The following is a 24917-nucleotide window of genomic DNA, read 5'->3' on the forward strand; positions in this document are numbered from 1 at the left end:
TCAAGCAAAGAACTAGTTCAATTTTATTCATTGTTGTGCTTTAGCCTGTGTAATTTCTTTTCAAACACCAATTCAAATGCAAGCGTGTTTTTCGGAAGGGAGCGAGAGCATGGGGACATTCAATAAATGATGATGACGAAAAAACAGAAAACAAAACAACCTAACATCGTTTAGTAACTCAAACACAAATCATCACAATCAATGAATGATCCAAAAATCAATATCTCCGACAAAAGCAAACACTACCTCCTTTTGTGCACATGTCCAGGGGTCTTTATGCAGAGCTTAGCACAGATGTAGTCCCACTCCCCCCTCAACACTTTCCCTCGACTAGGAGGAAATGCTGAGCCACAAAAGAGTAAATACATAGGTGTCAGGTACATTCTCCTAACTCTTCACAGACATTAGACTTGCTGCTGGCGCCTGATTAGGGTTAGACTTGTACACTGAGTGGAAAAACATCACACACTGAACCTAAGGCAGCCCCCACTTTCTGCTGAGTTGGGGGGGTAAGAGGGGTGGTGTGGCTCAAAACTACACTGATAAGCCACCTATACACAGGTGGAACCTTTAGACAAGTAAACACACAAAAAAAAGAATGGATAGAGAAGGAAATGTTCAAAGTAAACAAGGGCAGGTTTTGCAGTGGAATCCATCTTGATTGGTTGCCATCTCTCCAGTGCAAGAACTGAGTCTTAAAACTAGCGCAGTCCTTCAGGACCCAAACAAGTTTTCAATTAGCTACATTTTTTATTTTTTGTTGTTTTTCCTTTCTTTTTTTACATTTTAATCTAAATATTTGCAAAATATGCAGTTGCCTGTCATATTGTAATCATCGATCAGTTTATACTTTGTGCACAGAAGCTTATTTGTTATTAAATTCTAAAGCGCGTAACTTTTTTTTTTTTTTTTTTTTTTAAGATAATCTTTCTAAACCTAAACCCAGATACCGTAACAAGGATCTCAAACAAGGAAGCTGTTCAGTTCCCATTCAATGTACCACCTGTCTTTTCTTTCCTGTTTTTGATGGCTCAAGTTGTACCTAGATTTAAAAGCATCATAAAAGTGAGAAAATGGAGGAGGAGGAGTTGTTGGTGGAGAGGAGAAGATGATGATCTGGCCTTGGGAGGAGAGACTCATGACAATGCTGGTGTGCTGGGCCTTTTCAATGCACTAGGGCAAATTCAAATAGGCTTTTAAACGGTTGCAAATTCATTAGGCCAACAGTTCTCCTTTACTAAAAGGCAAACACTGATATTTCTGGGTCATTTCCTTAAAAAGGTAATTCAAACAAGAGAAATTACCCCAGCGGTTCACTTGCAGCCTGTGGTAGATAGTTCTTCCTGTGTGTGAGTCCACTGTTTGCTATCTGAGCCAAGCTGTGGGCTCAGCCAGAGGTGAGTCTCGGGTCCTACCCTGTAACCCCAACCCCCACCTCTGTCTTTTCAAAAGTCCTTCCTTGCTGCTTTAAAAGTAAAACAAAAAACAGGACAAAAATTTCTTAAAAATAAAAACAGCAGTGGTGCAGAGAAGAGATAGCAGTCACAGGTAAATCATTGTGAAAGCAGCTTGTTTCTCTTCTTCCAAACAGAAAAAAGAGACAAGGAAAAAGGTGTTGGAAAAGCTGGTTCTCAGGAAAGCGGGGAGACAGGAGGGAAGAAGAGGAAAATCTTGCAAGAGAACAAGTTGGGCAGTGTTCCTGTTCATTAGTTTGGTGTGTGTTTGTGTCATGTGTAGATGTACTGTACTGTCAACTGTCAAGTGCATTTTGAGCATGTATGTTTTTTTTGTGTGCGTGTTTGTGAATATATTCATGTGTTCTTGCATGTATGCTGGGATGTATATGTGTGTGTCTACAGCAGGTCGACGCGGCGGTAGTACAGCAGGTAGGCGGTGCGCTCTGTAGTCTGCTTCACCACCTGGTACTGGTTGATGACCTTCACTGTTTGGTCGTCAATGCGCAGCCAGCCGTTAAGACCAATGTGGAAGACATCCGTGGTGTAGTGACCGCCTGTTGCACTGTTCCCATGGTGATAGACAACTGGTTATGGAGAAAACAAGATATTAGAAGAAATGTCAGATATTTTATCCAATTCATCTCAACTTACTCTTTTAGGACTTCAATGTTTTTACTGTAGAGAAGTTTAGCCTAAAAGTTTATACTATCACTGTCTGAACTTACCGTTTTAATGTTTCTATAAACCAAATTAAAATAAAAATGCTTTCCTACATTGAGACACGTTTCAAAGGGTAATTCCCTATTTGCACATGAGAACAAGATCTTGTAAGATGCAAGATCTGATCCCACAATTCATTATATGCTGTGGTTCAAAGGGTGTCGCTAATTTGCTGGTAATGCCTTTGCCTTCTCATCCCTAAATTAACTTTTAAAAAGCTCACTGATCTCAATTGTGGGACTGAAATAGCACTCAATCCAAATCAACCACAGATGGTTGTGGCTCAGGGGGTAGTGCGGGTTGCCTGTTAATCGAAAGATCAGCGGTTCAATCCCCGGCTCCTCCAGGCTGCATGTCCTTGGGCAAGATACTGAACCCCGAATTGCCCCTGCTGGCTGTTCCACCAGCATGAATGTGTGGGAATGGTGCATGCAATGTAGTGTAACAGTGCTTTGAGTGGTTGTAAAGACTAGAAAGGCTCTATACAAATACGGAGCATTTACATTTAACTAGTATAAATTTTGGCATCCCCCCCTCCCATTTATTTAGAGATATTCCCCAATGTTAGAAAATACAAAATATAGGCTGATTATTACAAATGGCTTTTACTTCAGCTGGATAAAGTGTTGCTTGGAAAGCTTAGCAAAACTAATACTTTTCCAAAAAGGTTTTAATCGTTATGATCCCAAAGCACAACTGTCAGATGTATTCAGGTTCAACACAAAAAGGGACGGCTATTCTTAAAAGTACTTTTTGGCAGCATCGTTCTTTTGGTATATGAAGGAGCCACATCATGGTGAATTAATAATTCCAACAGTGGCAATATGTTACAAGAAAGCAACAAAAATTACAACTCCTTGGAGCAGATGCAATAATGTGACGAAGGAGATTTAAAAAATAAAAACCAACACAAACGCACCTGCAAAGAGCCTGTAAGTTCTTTGGCCTTTCACAACTTTGCTCCGCACTCCAGAAGACAAGAGATCTGAAAGGAAATCATGGTTAGGAAAATCCACTGATGAGACCAAGAACTTCTAAAGCATTGCTTAAGTTAAATACAGAATGTGTGCACCATGTTCTGCAGCTGGCCTGTTAAGATTTACACTATAGAAAAATAAATGGATTTATGTGAAATGTGATTTCATTCTCATGTGGGGTACTCAATTACACAGCAGAGGATCCTGAAAGTGAATTGCAGACTTTTGCACAGTCTTTAAGCTTTTCACAAGTCACAAAGTGCAAACACAGCAATTTGAATAATGTTAAAAAACTGCATCAGCATTTGTGAAAAAAAAAATGTTAAACTTTTAGATTTGACAAACTTCACTGCAACAATTATGGTGCTTTCAGACCAAAAGCGAAGCAAGTGTTCGGGTGGTGAGTTTACATACAAAGTCAATGCAAAGACACGTAGAGCCGCGATTTCTTGTTGGGCAGCGCGAAGGGTGCGGGGCCGGGATTAAAAATCTGCTGGCCGGCTGAGAGCTGCTAAACTTGGGGGAGACAAATAAACCCCTGTAGTCGGTCGGATTCTGGTCTGACAACTACGCCGTTTACTCGCGGGAGGAGCTCGGAGTAAACTGCTTTTTTAAAATTAGCTTTTTACTTTAGTTTTTGGGATTTCAACGTTGATTTATCTTCACTGAAGCTTCTCAGCAGCTAGGTTTCGTGCACATCCGGTTCCAGTGTTGTTGTTAGCGTCGTTAGCTCTGTCGGACTACGACTTCATATTTATATAAAAACAGGACAAAACTTGGAGAAAAGAAAGCAAGGAGGTTGAACTACCTGGTGAGTTCAAAAAACGTGTCTATAACTTTATTCCAGCTATCACTATGTCAGTACTTTACTGCGACCAAATTAGCATAGCCCTGATCGATCCAAACTCCATTCAGAAAACAAACATTTTAGAAGTTGTTGTCCTGCTGTCTTGCTGACAGACCTGAAAAAGCATGAATTCATGTTTAACAAATCTGCATCATGTTGTTGTTATTTCGGCATCAGTTTAATCCGTTTGCTGTTTAATCACAGCAAAATGTTTACTTTGGGTTCATACAGTTGTAGCGAATTGTGTTTTTTCACGTTAAAATCACACGTTGTGTGTGAACACTTGCAGCGAATGTACTCACGCGAGGAAAGCGTCACGAGGCGAAAATTCGCGGTTGGTCTGAATGCGGCATTATCCTGACCCATTCTGAACCCGATCCATCCCAGGACATCTACAGCTATCTTACTACCCATAATGATTTTGTAACCCGATATGATCAGTGCGTAATGTTGTGTCACTTTCATGCGTCACTCCCAAGCTGAGCAGAGTGATCATTCCCACCGTGTCTTTTTGAATATCAAAATGACTAGCCCCTCTCTAGAAAGCCATATTTTTCAGTGCGAATCACTTACAGTAACTTAATTTGGCAAACTCATGGAATTAATTACCTACAGCTAAAACTGAGCTGCCTGTGATAACTTTGTCCCTCATCGACAACAGTGTTATGTGTGCACTGAGAGTCTATGGGTCAAGTTAAAGGCTTGGGGTGCTTAGCAAAGTGTGGTTCCATACCTTTGCTGATTTCCAGATCAACAGGGTAATCAATGTTCTTGGTCAGTTTCTGGCAGCCTCCAGTCTTTTCAAAAACAAATCTCTTGAGATGGAGCACCAGCACAGGGGGCAGCTCTTCCAGAGTCACCCTCCGACTGATCTCAATCTGAAAACGAGGACAAAAGGACAAGAAAGACGTGAATGTACTGGGGGGGGGTTCAAAGACTCACAAGAGTGTATTAGAGGCTTGGGATAAAAACCCAATAAACTTCTAAACACAACAGGGAAGGGAAACAAAATGTACAGAACAAGATCACATTCTGTTGGAAATAAAAGCGCTTGCTGAGCACCTCAAAGCAGTGACTCATGAATCATTGTGCATTTAAAAGCACAAGACAGGACCCAGGCTGTACACCAACGTTAACTGCTAAAAGTTATTCTTCATCTATGTTTAAACCATCAGCACACATGCCAAAAAACCTAAACGTTTCTACTCAAGTAAATCAAATCAGAAAACAACGAGCACTATATATCATTTCTTCACTCAACAAAAATATAATTAACTACCATGACAGAAAATATGGTAACTAAATATTAGGAAAGTCAAGACCACAAAAATAACAGATTTTCAACCAGCTTTGTATCGTATATGGGTAAAATATGTAGATACACAATGGTTAACTTCCCTCCATGTTGCCTGCACCCAGAGCTCCCTGTTCATTTCATCTAAATTTCTTTTCATTCTTTTTCATCTAAAAGCAACACCGTAAACACTGCAGTGAAACCAGACCGGTGGTTCAGTACCCACAGTGTCAGTATCTGCGTTGCCAGATGTCGTGCAAGTGTGTTGAGTCAGAGTCAGGTCTTGAACAAAGTTAATTTTTTTTCCTGCGTTGTCTGAGAAATGCCAGTTTAGTGTCAGAATGATTGGAAGATGAGAGTCTTCTGAAAAATGGTCCAATATTTACTTCGGCGACTATTGGGCAAAATAATCTGTGCTCACATTTACTTCTCCCATTGGAGTGAACAGACTCCGGACCTGCCGCTAGTCTCCTAAAGAGATGGAATAGTGGCAAAACCGCCATGACACAGAAACAGGAAATGACAATCTCCTTTCCGAACCGTCTCTGCCTGGAGTCTGTTCAGCGCAACTGTAGCAACTATTCGTACCTCCTGCTTGGTTTTAGAAGTGTAGCCCTGGACTGACTCTCGTGCCACCAAGGTTTCTAGAGCCTCCTGGACAGTGCGGATTTTCTCAGACTGGATGTCCAGTTGCAGGGTAAAGAAAGGCTGCAGAGTGGCCGACTCTTTAGAGTTTTGTTGATACACCACCGACCTGGCAAACAAAGAAAACAAAAGGTTAGACTTTAGAAGACAGGGCTCTATGTTAACTTTTTCCCAAGAAGTACTCAAAGACATTTAAGCGCAAGGTGAAAAATGTTTAAGTAACGAAGTTTAACAATTTATTACATACATATTTATACTAGATTGCAATCTGCATGGATTAATAAAATTATGGTTTTTTATATCAGAAAAACATATTGGTCACCCTGCTCTCTAAATATCAGCAACTGAAAACACCCATATCCGTCGACCACTACTGGAATCATCGATTTACTGGACATTTATCAATTGTTCCCAAGCTTATCCTGATTGCATCATCTGTCCTGGAAGCTTTGAAACGAAAAAACATCTAATAATCTGGCTGCTCCTCATGGTTGAATGCTTCAGCTACAAGACTTTAATTGGGAAAAATGATTCAAATTGCAACAGTGATTCATAAACCATTTACTCTGCCTAGCGCCTAAAAAAAAAAAAAAAGAAAGACAGTCCATGGGTTATCGCCAAGCTCAGTAGGCGTATACACCGCACAAGTAAATATAAACTCCTGTATTCCATTTCTCTCTGGTCGCAAGGACTTCTGAGAAAATCCTTTGAGACGTTGTGCTACCAGTGTAGACCAGGACTGTGCCAGACCATAACCTCACAGAACATATTATTTAGGCAGGCTACACCCGCACAGGTTTCCAATTTGTCTGAAAGTTAAGACCTTTGTTTGTGAAAGTGTGCCCCATGTCTTGCGGTCGAGACTTCTGACCACAATCGGCCCACAGTGCCTGTTTTGCAAAAGGACTGTGGTGCCAGTTCAACAAACGCTGGAGATGGCTGACGATTTGTTATGCCACCATGAACAGAGGTCAAACTTTTAGTCCGCACGGGGGCACAGATGAAAATGACAATTATCTCCCAAGGTTGGTGTACAAACTAGGAACAGAGCCATGACCAAGAGGACAAAGGCATGTAATCTTTCAATGAAATACTCAAAAAAAGTCCACAGGTTCACAAGCTATCTGAATGCCTTCCTAAACATAGGGCTAATTATTTCCCCTTCACTTAAAAATGTATTTCTGAAACATCTTCACAACAATCTGTCAACATACCTGATGTGCCCACCAAATATGTCAGTGATGGGTGTGCGGACAAAGTCAGCTTGGCGAGTGATCGAAGTCTTGTTTCTGGGGCCAACTTGCTCCCACTCGTCCTCACTACCTTCTTCCTCCTTATCAGCAACATCTTCCTCCACACCTGGTTGGGACTCTGGCCCATTGGGTGTGGGAGCTTCTGTTAATAAAAAAAAAACAAACAAGAAAAAAACACCTTAGAGGGGTCAAATTACAAAAATACTTCAAACTGAAATTTGGATTAGTGCAGTGGAGTGCATATTTATTGTACACCACTGTTTAGGTCGTTACATTAAATCTGACAGGTCACACCTGGCCAGTGATGTTTTTATTTCATTATTTATTTAATTAATTCCATAATGGCCTTATCTGCCTTGTGATATGGTTTTGATACGGAAGAGGTAAAAGTTGCTTACTCTCTTCCTGAGGCGAGATTAGTTTTTTCAATGCCAGCATCTCCTCATGCAATCCATTGAGAGTGAAGCCAAGATACTCCTCCGCATCCTCTTGCCGACCCTACAAGTGAAGCACAAGGACATCCGCACCAATTAAAAATATTCTACCAAGAATGCTTACAGTCAAAGTACTAGTGTGCAAACACACGAAGGTGCATCCACAGTCATTTATTGAGGTAAACAGACAGTGTTTTACAAGTGAGACGGGATGAGCATAAGCCTCATTAAATATCAAAAGATAAACCCATTTAATATCAATCATAAATCTGATTAAGAACTGACTCATCATGTGTAAGACATGAACTGCTTTTATTCAGGTGAGTTCTTAACGGAGTTTTAAAAAAAAAAAAAAACGAGAACATTCCCTTCAAGCGCTCTATGTTCCAGAAGAAATGTATTCATTGAGACCAATGAAAAACACCTTAAGGCATTGCTTTGCAGTGAATAGGTTATAGATCCAGAGGCAGCACAGCTTACCTTCTCAGAGAGACTTGACTTGATGAGAGTGAGGAGTCTATAAATGTAGGTCGGCTCAAAAGGTGCACCGGGCCGAATGTCTTTCATGGCCTTATCACCAACAGCTGCGGACACAGTTATAAATCATACAATATTGGTGATGCTGACTGGAAAATGACACCACAATGTCTTTGGACGTGCCGTCTAATATCTTACCTTGCTGTTTGGCTTTAGATGGCACAGGCATGTTGTTGAACTCATTCACCAGCCTTACACTGTCAGACAAAAACAACGTTGATGTCTCAGAGCAACACACATTTTAGTCATTTCAAATGAGCTTGCAGAAATGCTACTTACAAGTTGTCTAGCATGGGTGTGGAGGTACATGGTCTCTGCGTTTCATTATGCAGAGGAATGGACTTCATCAGGTGATACATGGGGGGGCATGCAATCAGGGCCTGTAGGGTCTGGAGTGTTCAGAGTCAGGGAGGAACACAACGTGTAGGAAAAGTTATATGATGGGCTGCTTTAATATTTCTAATGTGATACCAATGGATGACTAAGTTCTAATTATATGAAACCGCTGGCATCATTTTGTAGCTCAGAAAATTGAGATGTCTTTTGAATTTCATGTTTGTGTTGGAAGGTTTTTCCCCAAATCAAACTTAAGGGAAAGGTCTCAAATTGTTAATCAGTCTCCATAAAACAAAAACATGTTTAGCATGATCTGTGCTTTTGCCAAAAAGGAACAATTCAACAAAACCTCCAGGCAGAGCTGAAACTCACTCCTCAGCAATCGTCAGCCGAAGACAACTACATTTCACAATGGCAACCTTTTTTTTTTTTTTTTTACACTTGCACAGGCTTGTCGGGGACTTGACACCATTTTATACTTTGTACTAACAGCAAACATGTTTATGTGTAAACAGTCTTAAAGGGGGGAAGGGTTAAAGTTGCAGGTGCCGCATAAAAGCAGAATGAAAGGATACAGCGTTGATATAGCACCAGTTTCCCTTGTTGATCAGTCCTCTCGGCTGCAAAGACACTGGTTTATGTATCAACTTCACATTCTCAATAAGTTCTGGGGATTCAAACAAACACAATTTTCTTAAATGGGTAGCCCCGTACAACTCCAACAAACAATGAAATCCCCCGTCAGTATGATTTTGTCTGTGCATACTTTCAGTCATTAACATTGTAATATAGTATACAAGTAGTAGCCTACATTTTCATTTTCACAAAACAAATGTTCCTTCTTCTATTCCTGCCTCTTGTGACAACAGCACAAGGGACTGTGTGAATAAGAGCAAGAAATTTCTGTACCACGCCTAGGAAGGGAGACTGCCATTCAAAAACACAGCTCCCATGGTAACGTGGACATTGTTTTACACAACTGATTTAAAAAAAAAAAAAAACAATCATTCATTTTGTCTCACCAATGACATACAAATACAATACGAATACATTATTAGTATGTTCAACCTTAAGCATCTTTCCCCCTGTATTTTGATAACATGGGTTTATCAGTAAATAATTCAAATATTGCTTGATAAAAACATGCCAATCGCTGGCGATTTCTGAGCTCGCTTTACACTGGCACCACCACGGTTTTAAACTGAGCCATTTCTTTTTTGTAAATGTATGTTGCTCTGTTAAGTATTAACCATTTATCATGCCAGTGCTTGACTTCTTGTGCAACAGTGTTATAAAACATATCCTAAGGTAAAGCAGTTTTAGAGCAAATGAAAAAAAGTATTTAAACCAAAAAGTGCCATCGGGTAATATTAACCCACAATGACTTCTCTCGTAGGAGAAAGGTGTGGCATACTGATACCAGACTGTTTTGGAAATCCAGCTTGAGTGCAACATCATGGAGCGCTGTCTCTGCAATGTTGCATTTCAAAGTGAGTTGGTCGCTTTCAAGTTTACATGTAGCTCTGTGACGCTTAACACTGGAGTTGACTAAACACTATCAAATAAAACTGTTAAGGAACTAAAATACACAGTACTTAACACAATGGGGACAAATTCCCATCTGCCTGTAATGTCATTGCCAATTGCAGTCTTTAGTCTCAGTATGTCGCACCATGCTCCCAGAAGAATAATCTTTTGAAAGTCTAGAAGGTCAAGATGACCAGTATATGCAATTCCAGCGGTTCTAGTGTTTTAAAATATGTGGCATTAACTGATGGTTGTCAAGCTAAGGAAACCATGTCCTGCAGCTCAAAAAGGGAACACAATGTTACTTTAAAATTAAACCTTTGCATCTCAAAACGCACTAAATAAATGCTGGGTACCTTAGAAGCCATATGCTGAAAATATGCATTTCTCACTAAACAGGATTCTGTTTAAAGGGGGACTCAAACCAAAGCGTTTGATTAGATAGAAATAAATTTCCATACCCTTCTGCAAGAAAAACTGTACAACAACCCAAACGTATGAACATACTTGCAGCATAATCAGGTTTATCTAAAGTGATAAAATCTAAAATATTGCACACTGCTTTTAAGAGACAGACAGCCCCATTGCTGGAGACAAGACAAGTTGAATGGAAATGGTTCACAATGACTTGGCATGGAAAAAGCATCTTGTATCTGTTTGCAAGTTCTTAAATAAGTCAACCCAAAGTGATTTCAAATCACACTAAACTGTGCTTGTTTGTGTGTTCACGTCAAGTGATCTTTCTCCACATGAAGCCAAACCGCAATGGCTTGGCCTCAAGTTTATTTTCTGCCTGACCTGATCAATGAGATGTTTTAAGAAATCCTTTTCTTCTTTTGGCTGAAATGACTCAGTTTCACTTAGGTTAAGAGACAGAGTATTCACAAGGGATAATGTTTCTTGAAATTAAACTGAATGGCAAAATCTAAAAAGGGAAAGTCTGACTATAAATGCAAAGTCAACTATTACAGGGTGCCGTTTAGATACTACGAAATATGATAAAGACCCAACAACTTAACACAATCATGTAACCACAACCTGAAACATCGCCCAACATACTGTACATCCCTCATTTAATACCACACTTAAAGGGGACAAATGTGTATTTTCTTAAAAAGGATTTCTCTAAAAGATAACAGAATCGTCAACATTTGAGAAAATGAAACCATCCACCTACGCAACAGCTTTGAAGGAGAAGATTCCATTGCTCACACTGTCCCAACCTCCTTTTAATGGTGCTGGGTAATGAAAGTGTGTTAAACAAATGTGACTAATGACTTAATATCTGACAGCTATTCTGGATGTAGTACCACCATCTAGTGTTCATTTCTTGAATTTCTTTAACATGATTGCAACAAGACAAACTTTTTTCTGTGGCAAGGCATTATTGAGCTATATTATTTATATATATAAAAAAATATATGCGCTTGTGAGCAGTAGAATATTAAGTTTGGTCACTTATTTCTACTCTTCAAAAACATCAAATGATTTAAAAGCAAGGAGCAGGAAAAGTAAAACTGTCTCAACATTGCCACCAAGTGGAGGAGGGGTGAATTTAGCAGCAAAACAAAATAAAGCAGTTATGATGGGCTATTATAAACATCTTCACATAATACCTGCAAGTTTAGGGGCCATAGGATCCTCTGATACGTGGACAGGGTCGTCTTTGACCTCCCCAACTTTCTCAGGCTGTTCTGGCGTAGTGAGGGAGGGAGACACAACTTCCACAACATTCTTTACCTCCACAAAGGCCTGAGGACCCCCAGGCAGAGGCTTGGAGTTGTGGAAGAGGCTAGCCCAGGATTTGGGGAGGTTGGCAGTAGGTGCAGCTGGAATCGCAGGCGAACTGGCCTGCTCTGTCACTACTGGCTGGGCAATGGAGTCGGGGGAGACCTGTTGAACCTGCTCCCCGCTCTCAGAGTCATCTTTGTGTCCATCTGCACTAATGGGAGTATCAGGCTCTGTTAGCCCATTGGCCACCCCACTGTCTGCTAGCTCCCTTCCCTCCAGTTCAGTAGTCGTAATGGAAGTGGCAACAGTGGGGGTGGCCGCAGTTGCTGAAGGAGGAAGAGGTGATTTGGAGCAGGGACTATGTGGAGTATCTGAAAGTTCGGGGCTTTGTGGAGCCAAAAGATCTGGCTGCTGATCTGCAGTCCTTGGCCCCTCTGTCATCCCTCTGCTTTGAGAGGAGGATGAAGAGTAGGAAGTTGCATTGTTGCCATCTGATAAAGAGGCAGTTCCACTAGTTAAGTCCAAAGAAGAGTCATCAGGGCTATCACAAGTCCTCTGACTGGCAGTGGATGTCGGACCAAACTTGGCCGCTGCCACAGCAGCCTCAGATGTTGCCATGGAGACTGGTCCAGGAGTAGAAAGTTCACCCCCTGACAATGCCTTACCATCCACATCTTCAGCACTGTGGTGTGGGCCACCGAGTGCATGCCCATTCACCAGTGCTGTCCCAGGTGTCCCATCTGCTGCACTGCTGCTGTGGTTGCTGCCCGTTGACGGTTCCAGGTAGTTGTAATACCCTGGCGGTCGCTTTTTCTTTTTCTTCCTCTCTCGCTGTCCCAGGCTGCCAGGGAGTCCATCTATGTCCTGACAGGCCTGGTGATTGTCCAGTCCCGAGGCCTCCGAGTCAGGGCCATCCAGCGAGTTGAAGTGGGTTCCATCAGGGACATCGGCTGCTGGAGAAGAAGTCTGTTGGGCCTTCTGGGATGACTGGCAGCCCAGGATGAACTCTGGAGCCTGGGGGTTGAGGGTGCTGGACACCTTGAATAAAGGATCGTTCACCCCAACCGGCTTGGAATCCATCACCTCATCAACGCCAAACTCAATGCGCTGATAGTCTTCTGCTGCAGATAACATTTCAATCAATTAGAAATACAACATTTTGTCTTCAAATACAGCCTAAATATAAATAAACAGATTTTACGCTCTGCTGCAGTGTTTGGTATAAAATCCTTGTTTCTGTACGCCATCAACCAAAAGGGGTCGTGGGAGCTCTCTAACTGGATCAGACATACCAATAAAAGGAAAAAAATTCCGGCTGGGCATATTTTTGGCTCCAAAAACTTTATACAGTTGTGTCTATGATCAACTAAACCACATTCCTTCTGGCTTATGTGGATCCCAGGAATGTTGTTAAAATATCCGTAAGTGGGTTGATTTAACAATTCCAATTAGGCAGACGGAGACAATATAGTCTTGGGGCTAATTTCATTTCCTAATAGGTAGCAGCCAGCCATCAAACAGGCCAGACTTGGAAAGTTGTGGCAGAACTGCATGTGGTTCTGGATACATTTTTGACCTCACCTGTTTTTATTAACATTTTTTCTGTCAATATTCATCAAGGTTCTGATGCAAAAAATAAACTCTGACAATATGGACAATCCAATAAATTTATTTATAATGTACACATTGTTATTAATCTAAAAGGAATGAGGATGTCAGAATGATGTGCTTAATAGTGTCCTACAGGTTAAATGTATAGAAATATTCAAATGATGATACAAATTTATTAAATAGGATAAACCTCTTGAGATGAACCATCTCGTTTTCGAGGGGGGGACTAACAAACAAAAAAGTCTGCATTATTTGCGCAAACTCAGTTATATAAATTTTATGCATTCATAAATAAATAGTTTGTCCTAAAAATGAAGTTGGAATGTAAATAATGCATTTCAAATCTCTTATGTATTTTAGAGATATGCCAAAAGGGAAATGATCTGAATACTTTCATAAGTGACTTCACATCAATAAGTACCATTTATCAAAAATAGGGGAACTTTTTCTCTTTGCATTTTAAAGTGTCACTAACTCCTTCCAGTGTAGAAAAACAACGTACACAAACAAATGTATGTCATCATTTACCACACACACAAACTTCATTGTTTAGTTAAATGTGTTGCATGGCAGCTTGAATAGTCAAGTATTATGCAGTCAGAGGTGCAAAGTGAAAAGGTGAACAAACAGGAAACATTAGTAAGTGCAAATCAGAAAAATCATCCAAGAGACTTTCATCATGACACAACTGACAGGACACCTAAACTGAAAACCCCGATGTTCTGCAGGGGTTAAGTATAAAAACAGTTATTCTAGTAGGATTAGAAGATCTTCTGTTAGTGTTACTGAAATCACACTTCATGATTGTAAAATGCATTCAGCAGTAAAACCATAATAATGTACAGCTAAATATGTACCTACGTTAGCAACCACATCAAACCATCACTATGCCCTTAGTAAATAAGCTGTGATTGTTAAATCATTCAAAATTTCTGTCCAATTTTAATTAATCTTGGAGCCCTGCAGTGGTGAAAATGCATTAAATGCAAGACAAGATAAGATACTTGACAGTATCTTGGAGCATGCAAAGCTCTACAGGTTTTACCAACAGGCAAGAGAAAGAATACAGGCGCAAGGTTTAGAAAGCCACCAGTTTTTGAAACCTGGATTTTGAGTTTTACAGCAAACGTACAACAGCTAGTCAAGCCACAGGGTGTCAGACTCCTCAACTCACCGCAAACCTGCAGTCCCATAGACTCCATAATATAAGGTACAGCAGGAGTGCAGTAACTTCCTAAATAATCAATACAAATCAAGGTAAGGCAATTGTCATGTGCAAACGGGTACCATTTCAAAGACAGGTGGCTGCTATTACATTTTTAATTTGGTGGCTCGAAATTTAAGGTATCAAAATGGCTTACATATTCTTAAAGTAATGAAATGGTCAATATCTATTGGGATTTGTAATGCTTTCTGAACAATGTATACTGTATGTATTGCAAAAACAATCACATGAGAAGCATCTCCCTGGCAGACAAGTCAGATCAGGGATTCTTAATTTACATTTTAAAGACCTACTTTGTGAGTATTCAGTGTATTTACATGCTAATAAATTTTCAAAAGAAAAAAATACAGTAGCAATCTAGTGTATGTGAAATGTACATACCAGAAGACTGATTGACACACGGGACTTTGTCATTGAACGGAGGAAGCTGTGACACAAAATGAAAAATTAGGAGTCAAACACTACATTTAAAAATTCCACGAGTAGTGATGAATTACATGTTTACCACAGCCTGATGTATCAGCACAAGACTAAACATTAACAAGTTTAAAAATTATAGTGGGAGTTGTTTTTGACAGGAGATGAAGCAATGGCAAGGGGATAGTCTACCAAAGGTGAAAATATGAAAGCTGGATTTCTTAACACCATTTGAAATTTAAAGAACTACAAATGACAGAATTATTGTTTACAATAACATCCATTTTAGGCATAGAGTTCATTTTAAAAAAGAAGCCACATGGAGCATTAAAAACACTACATTATCACTTAATGGTGGCACCTTTGTAATGTCCTCAGTTCAAAAGTAGTGTATTAGTCAAATTTTGAATTTTGCTTCCTGTCAAAGAAAATCCTGCTGTACAGCAGAGACGACCAGATCATCTTGTTAAAAATGGCCACCCATGTAATAATGATTTATTAATGTAAAAACGAATCATAATCTGGCTCCTTACCTCAACGTAACATCGTGGAGTCACAAAAAACTGATTGATCTCATCAGGGCTGAATTCCCCGAAGATGTACTGTGGGAAGAAATCAACACAACTATTAGTTTAAAAGAAAGGCAATACGGTAAAAAAAAAATATATCCACCTGATGTGATACAAATTCCAAAATTTGAAAACTGATCTTGAACAGTCTAAATGACATTTAAGAGTCACAAACCTTGAGATTATGCATCAATATAAAGAATATCAAATGATATACACAGTGAAGGACAGGGCGTTGCATCTCCTAAGGGGAACTGATTCAAAAGGCACCGTCATTGGATATCTAGGTAGAAGGGCCCTTACTGGGGTCAGTCACCACCTAGCCAAGACGGTAATGCTAGCACTTACAAAAGCAAAGCACAACATGAAGTGATGAGTCATGCAGTGTGATACATAAACCATGAACACTAACAACTCAAATTTGATTCCACAACTGTTTGCTTTTAGTGAAGTAGTGTGTTGAGTTGTGAACCCACATTAGAACACAAGAGCCCTAATCCTCAAAAAAAGCTGTATGCTCGTAACTTTATGTACCTTTTTGAGAGAATGAAACTAAACATGCCGTCTGAGCCTCTTAGATGACAGAGACAGTGGACTTATGTGCTTATGATCTTAAAAAAACGACAGAACTAGACTGAGAGACTTTCCGATAACTAGTTCTCCTTATGTCCGCAAGAAATCTGGAGCAGTAATTTGTCAACAATTAAATGAATCAATAACTTAAGATAATACTGGACATTTCTCAGACAGATGAGATATTTAGTTACACCACAAACTACAACCTCAAATATGACAAATATCACAATTTAATTGATAAGTCTGACACATAACAAAATTTCTAAACCAACCGACCTGTTATTTACTGCAGGGGTGGTTTTAAATTTGTAAATCAATTATTTTTTTGGGGATAACCTGCTTTCTGACTATAATTAAATTTAACCTAGTTACCCTGCATTTCCATGAACTGGCCAAGAACACAACTATATTTCTTCTGGCACACCCTGTTAATACCAGCAGGCGAACTGGTGAGGCACCAGCCACTGAAGCAGTGCAGCGTTTGCCTAGATAGTGCATATGTCACAGATTTGCCTCGACTGCAAGAGAATCACACTAAGAATAAAAGTATAGTATTGTAAATATAAAATCTTACATAGATTCTTTTAAGCGAAGAAACAATGTCATGTTACAGATATCAGTTTCAAGGGGTTTGATGTGGCCTTAAAGTTTTTAGGAGCATTTTAACAAGTATGTGTCTCGGTATGTATGTGTATCAAGATAAGCCTATTAATTGATTATTATTCGACCTAAGAAAGAGGTGACTAGGGATGAGGATCGTTAATTTTTATTGATACCCTTATTGAGACTGCTTAACGATCTGATTCTTTATCCATACCATTATCGATACTTTACTATTATTTAGTGATGGTTATTTGGTAAGCCCAGACCCAACGGGCATGAGATAGGCCTGCACAGTATGAGGAAAAATATTCAATGTGCCATAAGGTATTGAGCGAAAATATATTGAGATGACATATCACTTGCGGTAAATAAACATATATTGAAGTGTACATGTTAGCTGCCTGGTTGTTTTTAATTTAATATTTTAAATACAGTTAAATGTTGTTTCTAGAGCAGCAACATTAATTTTTATAAGAGCAAAGTAACTCACTAACTTTATCTGACATCACAAGTAGTGAGTGACGTTAACAAGAAAGAACAACATCAGTCTGTATCAGTCCCGCCACCTCTCTCACTGGCTGCAGGTAACGTTAGCAGGTAGATGGAAGAGCGGCCGGTGTCTCAGCCAGCAGCTGAGTTTTTAAGACTACAGACCAGTCTGTGCTCCAGACAAAAACAAGCTAAATAGAAAGCTCTCTAACATTTGGATAATGCCAAGCTAGTGTTAGCTGTGCTTGTATAAAATATACAAGATGAGATACTGAGAACAGAGATGATCAAATGAACCATTTCTATATGTTTAATGTTACCTTACAGACAGGTGTATTGATAAAGTATTGTCTTTTTACTTGTGAAGGTTTTATTGCACGTACTTATAGTAACGAGCGTAGCTCTCATCAACTAAAGTTACAGTAGTTTGGAGCTAACTTCACCCTCACCGTATTCCACCGCGACGGCGCAGCCTCTCGCTCTGCTGCGTGTGTGTAGGAGCCAACAGAGCAGGCAGAGACTGCAGCCTGATGATTTTCTTATCTATTGCGTTTCAAATTAAATCACATTTGACGCTCGAGACATAACATTACATCATAGGACTTGTAAGTCTCGATAGCAGTATCGACAAGGTCGAACCTTATTGATTTTCGGGTTTTGAGAAATTTTGGAACCGGGTCCTTTTGGAACTGGGTCTCGATCCCCATCCCTAGAGGTGACTTAACTTACCTGTTGCTATCAATACAACAAATTAATTACCTTGTGGGCTCTAGCTCTCCTAACAGATTTCCCCCCACCAAGCATATGGATTTCAAATTAAAACATATCAGAGTTAAGTTCTCAACCAAAAAGTTCTGCTCCCAACAGAACTCTATTTGCACATGGAGGTGTCTGTGTGGACAACCTTAATTGCTGGAGTACCATTAAACCAACAAACAGGCATTGGCACTGTAATTAATAGCTGAATAGGGAATAATAGCAAAGGTCTGCTGCAGACAGAATATAAATTCTAAAAAACAATCCCTGAATAGCAAGATTCAATATCGCTCTACACTCCTCTCCCATTACTCATCATATTTATTTAGTACATTGTTTTAATGTTACTCAGTGTCATAGTAATCATTAATTTATTTTTCTTATTAACTCTGGTTGTGCTATACTCCTGACAGATGACCCTTACAGCTTCAGGGGAAACACTGCAACGTGCCAGCCAAGTGTCCACATGTGCACGCAAAACACAAAAAAGCGGAGAAAAGGTGAAGTGAAATGAACTCACTAGCCGTGCCGTTAATCCTCTCAGCGCAATAAACAGTGGGATGTGAAAGGGGGGGCACAGAGAAAAGAAAGTGCAGCTCAAGCATATGTAACTCTTTGCAAACGAGGCCCCCACATGAGGGCCCACATTGCTGAAATGGCACTTCAAGCGACAAACAGCCAGCCATAATCCAACGGCCTCAGGATGGCTAATACAATCACAACAGAAAGAATGTCCCTTTGCTTCTTTCTGCAGGCGTGCCACACATACCACACTAAGCTTCCCTTGCTGTTCGTTTGGACTGAGGATTACAACAAATTAGCCATCTGTATGATTTCAACACTGTTTAGTGACGACACCGCATGCGCGCGCGCACGCGCACACACACACAGGCTATAGTGAAGATCGAGCATAACAAAGAACATGGCTTGAATAGTATCTGAATATGATATGTATAGTTCTAATAAGCTTTCCTACTGTTTACAGATTTTGAGTCGTACTACGTCTCACAAGGTTCAAGTACAGCGACACAAACAGGATGTTCCAGAGATTGATTCTTTTATGTAAATTATTGATACTTTCTCTTACTGATAATATTCACAGTTTGCCAAAAACCCCTAAAACTGACTAGGGTCCCAAAAATATTCTGGATGACGGTAACATCTGACTCACAAAGCAATTAACTTTTTATCTGCATCCCAATCACACCACTGGGTGGCATTTCAAAATACCATCAGGTTCTCCAGATGATACTGAAACGTTACGAATCATCAAAAGCATGACTATCTAAATATATATAGTTCCAGCTTACAGTTTATGGATTTCTGACATGGCCAGACAACTCACCATTAGAACCACTTCTTTTCTAGTATAACCCAGCCATAACGGCCCAAAAAACTGGTTGCAGCTCAACAGGGAGGCAGTAGCTCAGTCATTGGGGACAAGGCTTGGGAACCCAAGGGTGGCCAGTTCACATCCAGCATGGATCAGTCATTACATAGTGTGGACAGGCATGTGGAGGGGTGTCAGTTCACCTCCTGGGCTCTGCTGAGGAGCCCTTGAGCAAGGCACTGAACCGCCAACAGCTCGGGGCACCTCACTTTGTGGCAGTCTCCTCGCTCTGACATCCAACCATGCATGTGTTTAGGTCCTATTGGTTCATGTTTATATTTTTGGCCTGTGTGTAAAATAACAGCGAAAACATTTAATTTCCCCTAGACAGATTAATAAAGTATGTCTTCTTCTAAACAAGCTGTGTACTCTAGCCATGACAGGGAATACAGCCAGCACTACTGTGCTTGTTCTCTTAAATTGGTATGCAGAGTTATTAATGGACAACTTGGCTGAGCATGAAAACGCTGCAGTGTCACTACAAATAAGGTCAGACTAGTTCTCAATGACACTCTGGGGCATGTCTGTACCTGCATATTGGTGTACTGTGGTAACAGGGTGACATATGATTACAAAGCATGAAATACAGTATGACACTGGAATAAAGGAATCATTTTCATTACTTCTGCTTAAAGACAGGTGCTATCAGACAAAAGCAACTGCCCTGCAAATTAATAATGTGGCAACACCTTCATTTGTTCATAGGTTAGCAGTAAGCCATAAAAACTCCATCTACTTTTTAATTAGCATAGGCTTGGAAGATAAAAGAATTATATTGGAATGACAATCTCACACCTCTGATATTAATTAACACAAGGACAATTTGCACGGTTAGGTACAAGTAAAACTGACTTGGTGAACCCTGCTGTAATCAAACCCTAATCCATTCCCCATCTACTACAGTACATACTGAGCTACCACTATTAGGACCTCCTAGCTAAAACTAATAGTTTAATACATGAGCCCCACAACACATTCTGCTTTATATGTACATGAGAAAAGTTCAGTTTTCATTTAAACTGTTTTAAAAGGAGGTGTTCATTAAACACAATAGTTTGTGAATATGTTGAATTTTATTGTGGTAAAAAGGTTTCCAGTATTAGGAGTTTTCCTGCATGGAGAATTTCAAGTAGGCAGTCTCCATCAAACACGGTCCCGCATCCAGCTCTCGACAAAACTCTGACGGGTGTCGTCATGGTAAACACTAAGCTATTTTCTTGCACTTTGTGGATTTCTGTCATTTGTAACTGCAATTGTAGCAGTACGCTGGTGTGGTGTTGCTGTATCGTAATCAGAACAGTGCACCAGGAATGACGCTGACAAAACTTCCAGGGAGGTAGAAAAAGAGTTGTGTGTTTGGCTGAAACACAGTACGGAGGCTGTTGCGCTTTCAAAACGAACAGGCGAGACGGATCCGCTGGCAATGTCAGCAAAAAAACAAATTGCTTTGCCTGCTGTTCGATGTTATTTTTTAAAGATATTTTTGGGCATTTTGTGCCTTTATTTGATAGATCAGTGCATAGAATGAGGAAAGAAAGAGAGATAGGGGCAGGCTGGATTTGAACATGGGCCGCTGCAGTAAGGACTGAGATTTTTCCCCGGGCGTGCACTCTACCAACTGAGCTAAACGCACCCCTCCTGTTTAATGTTTAAATATAGTTTTATATCGCCAGCAGGTGTTTAAAAATTTTGATGCAACGTGTAGGCAGCGTTTATGAATGCTACTCTACATGTGACTTAACGCCGTCCTGTAGAGTGGCTACTAAACCACTTTGCATTTGTTTACACTGAAATGGAAGGAAATAACTGAACTATTAATAAAAGCGATAGCTTAAATTTGATTTTAAACAACTTAATGTTTGTTAACTGTGTAAATTAACACATTAGCTTTAATGTCGTATTTGATTTAATAATGAACAGGGCAAAATTTTTTTCCAATAAAATGTTTTTACATGATTTGAAATTTTCTTCAATCATATAATAGTAGAACTCTTAAAATGTTGCTTATAAAAAGTTTTTCCATGAGCCCACGATGGTACCACCTCCACCTTATATTCACCCAGCTGTGGTACTTATTCTACACGTTGACATAAATACATTTGGGTTATAAAAGGCCTCTCTCTGCTACCACGATTCATTATTGCCGTCATTATTTTTTAAGCACACACAGTTGAAAAGACAAAACAAGACATTTAAGACCGTGGACTCATCATTTTCTAATATTTTATAGAGCTAATCGAGAAAATATTTGGGTAGACTAACTGATAATGATCATAATCATAAGCCACTGCCCTAATTTTGATATTCAACAGTCAGTAGCATGCTAACATTAAGTATCTTAGCATGCTTACAGATTAAATCATAAAATATTAACAATTAGCACGTTAGTGTGACATGCTACGGGTAAAATGCAAATCTCAAAGTACAGCTGAGGATGCTGGGAATTAACTTGAGTTTTAAATAGGTCTTGTTGAAGGTGTGTGTTGGGAAAGTGGGAAATTGACCTGTGGCGTCACCAAAATGTGAGAAGGGGGAATATGAATATCTGCACCAAATAGACTCGCACTCCAAGCAATATTTGTTGTTATATTTGAGTCTGGACCTAATTAACACAACTATACTAATTTGGAGATTGAATTTGTAGCTACACTTCTGGTTCATTTCCATTCCGTATGCATTTGGCATGACTAAGCAGAAACTTTGGGCTACTTCTGATTTGTTTGTGCATATAGTGTGTACTTTTTGCCAACGGGAGTGGTGACGAATCTATCTCACAGATTTATGCTTCGGCAAAATGTTGCTCCTTATCATGTGAACAGATATTCTATAACTGCATGACTGAAGGCAGACATCAATGTGCATGCACTGGGAGCTTTCTTGTGTACACTTTTACTACTTTGATGAGTTGAGAGAAATAAACTACAGTTGCCATGTTCCATGTAATAAAGAAATAAATGCAACTATGGCTCCTCCTTGTGTTTGTAATAGTGTTTGGAAGTCAACAAATGTCTTAGTGCCTGAACTAAACCCATAAGCCTAAATGTTATTTGCCATTGTTGTCAAGTTGGTGGTGACACATTCAACTTCTAAATCCACTGTGATACACCACAAACTACTGACCAACTTCATAATTAACTGTCAAAGCTAAACAATTTAACATAACAGATATGTGACTGTCAGGCTTATGTATAAATGTGATATTTACAAGCCAGTTTGAAAAAGGATATTTTTTTTTAGTAATGTCTTCTTTAAATGTAATAAACTGACTGCAGCCTGTATGTATTACTGCAATTCCATCCTAATCTCACTGATTTTATTTACTTTACCATTGCCTAAAAAAACATCTTTTATCCAGTGTAATGTCTCAATGACTCAGCTTTACTAATTAGGCTAATTTATGTGGCATATTTATAGATAATGTATTAATAGAATACATTAGCGTAAACAGAATTTTAGCATCTGCTGTTGTACTTTGCCAGCTGTCAGATAAATGCTGTTTTTTTTAAATCTGCAGATAAAGAAGAGTATTTTTAAGTATTTCCAGAATGACCTGTTTTGTCAAGTTCATACTCAGAAGAGTGATATCCCTATTACTGCCTGACTTCCCCACATATTTGTCAACTTTTGTGACGCCTGGATTTTTTTTTTTTTTTTTAAACCAACACAGCTTTTAAAGAGCATTTTTGTGACACAGGAAAAATGGTTGCACAGTGGGGTAATCAGACCAAACAAATCGCTGACAGAGGTCCATATCCAGTTGCCCAAGGAAAATGGGTAACTTACTATGTAGCCCTGTCTGTCAATACTTAATGTAGGCAATTTAAAAACATTTCTATGTCGATTATATTCTGTTTTTACATAATATAACAATAAATACCCTCATCATTGTAGGATAATTCAATATCAACTGGTACATATATGATCATTCATTTTAAAGGCCAAATAATATTTGACCTGTCATCATACAAGTCATTAAAAACCTAACTACTTTATGCTGACACGGGTTTTCCCCAAGCTTTCACTATGCTGAACAGTGAGCCAACAGCAACACTGTGTTTGAGGGCAGGAAGACGTGTGAAAGCATGCAGAATTAAGTGTCCAGTGAGGTTTCCCTTCATATGGTCGCTAGCCATGTTCCGTTTCTTGAACGGCCAGCCAGAGTTTGAACCTGCTTAAGTATCCCTAACTAGCTAAAGTTTTATTTTTACTCTGCGTATTTTAGTTTCAAGTTAAACTTTGATTCAGTTAACTACTAGAAACTTCACACCTGGCATGTATCTGCATGCATAGCTCGACTTCAAAATGGGCCTTCCCACATGATAGCTAACTGCCTCAGAAATGACACTAAACATACTATGTTATCTGCAATCTTAGTCACACGGAGACTGACGGTCTAGCAGCACACTTTGTCTGTACTGTGCAAGTTCAATCCTGTATTTTAATTGTTTCCATAGCAAATACATTTTCGCTTTCAACGAAGGCCCACACTGTCGCATTTGTATTTAGCTATCCAGCTAGCGGACTGACTGCAAAGACAACCACACCACCTGTGCAAAGCTGTTAGCTTGCTAGAAAGCCAAGGCAACGTCACGAAAATGTTATATTCTTGCTCCCGACTGCTTAGAAACGGCCAATTATCACATGCAAAACATTTCTACCAAACCGTTCTTATGCCTCCTAACTACACAGGACAAAACGAATTTGCAGTTATTACAAGTTATGAACATATGCGCTCGGGAAAGGCCTGTCGCAGGACTGAGCAGGTGGGCCATGCATACACGCAGCAGTTTTCTGTGTCACTTTTCTCTGGGAAATAACACATGACACTTGTGGGATCTCACATCAAATGTCACTAACATTAGATTAAGCACGCTTTCATATCATTTAGCTAAACGTGGCTGTCCTACCCTTAAAAACTGCAGCAAACTGTACGGTTGACTCATTTGAATGGGGGGACCTAGGGCCTGTTAGCTACCATGCTGGTGGTATTTCAATGAGGCTTAAGGGGGCATTAGCAAGCACTTTTCAGCACTTACATTTTCAATGACACGACTACCCAAACGTTTCAAATAACAACGCGCACTGGGCCAAATCGTTACTATGGTATGACACTATTTTTAGGGCAGAATGTTGTACAAATGAGGTGCGGCCGTGAGTCTATAAATAACATTACACGGTGTGCAGCAGGAGCTGTTGTGCAGGCTAACGTTAGCCATCTAGCTTAGCTACCTGGTTGCTGTAAGAAGCCATGCTCCCGGTGAGATTTTCTCTCCTCCGCTGACAAGATGAAAACTCTCCCGGGAAGGTGTTGCAGGTTTGTAATGCCAGTTACAAAAGGCGTCCTACTTCGACGTCATTGTCATTTTCCCGACGTTGTCCTGGCAGTCGTAGGTTTTGATCCATGTAATGCATCAGCACTTCATGCTGCTCGCCTTGCCGTCACCGCCATTTCTGTCTAGCCTCTTCCTCGCTTGCTAGCCAAGCCAGCGCGCGGTCGGTTGTAGTGGTAGCGTGAGCTCGAGG

The 24917-nt window shown here is 39.9% G+C and overlaps 1 protein-coding gene across 4 annotated transcripts; it reads right to left on the reverse strand.

Annotated features, from left to right (window-relative positions):
- usp10 (ubiquitin specific peptidase 10) lies at positions 1-24876 on the reverse strand. Of its 4 annotated transcripts, none has more exons than XM_038700783.1 (15): positions 24624-24876; positions 15545-15613; positions 14976-15021; positions 14544-14603; positions 11644-12879; positions 9076-9167; positions 8444-8553; positions 8303-8361; positions 8108-8211; positions 7592-7691; positions 7155-7335; positions 5884-6049; positions 4735-4879; positions 3097-3162; positions 1-2041 (listed from the first exon to the last, which is right to left on the reverse strand). In XM_038700783.1, exons 1-15 carry the CDS (start codon positions 24642-24644, stop codon positions 1854-1856), a joined length of 2643 nt encoding a protein of 880 aa, XP_038556711.1. In that variant the 5' UTR covers positions 24645-24876; the 3' UTR covers positions 1-1853. The 4 variants fall into 4 exon arrangements, with proteins under 4 accessions (XP_038556711.1, XP_038556712.1, XP_038556715.1 ...); XM_038700784.1 differs by having other exon boundaries at positions 1854-2041; positions 11644-12876; XM_038700787.1 differs by lacking the exon at positions 14544-14603 and having other exon boundaries at positions 1854-2041; positions 11644-12876.
- Between the last annotated feature and the right edge of the window lie 41 nt (positions 24877-24917).

The sequence above is a fragment of the Micropterus salmoides genome, unplaced genomic scaffold (genome assembly GCF_014851395.1).
Source record: "Micropterus salmoides isolate LMB-PRFRI ecotype aquatic unplaced genomic scaffold, ASM1485139v1 Ms_hic_scaffold_6, whole genome shotgun sequence".
Lineage (NCBI taxonomy): Eukaryota > Metazoa > Chordata > Actinopteri > Centrarchiformes > Centrarchidae > Micropterus > Micropterus salmoides.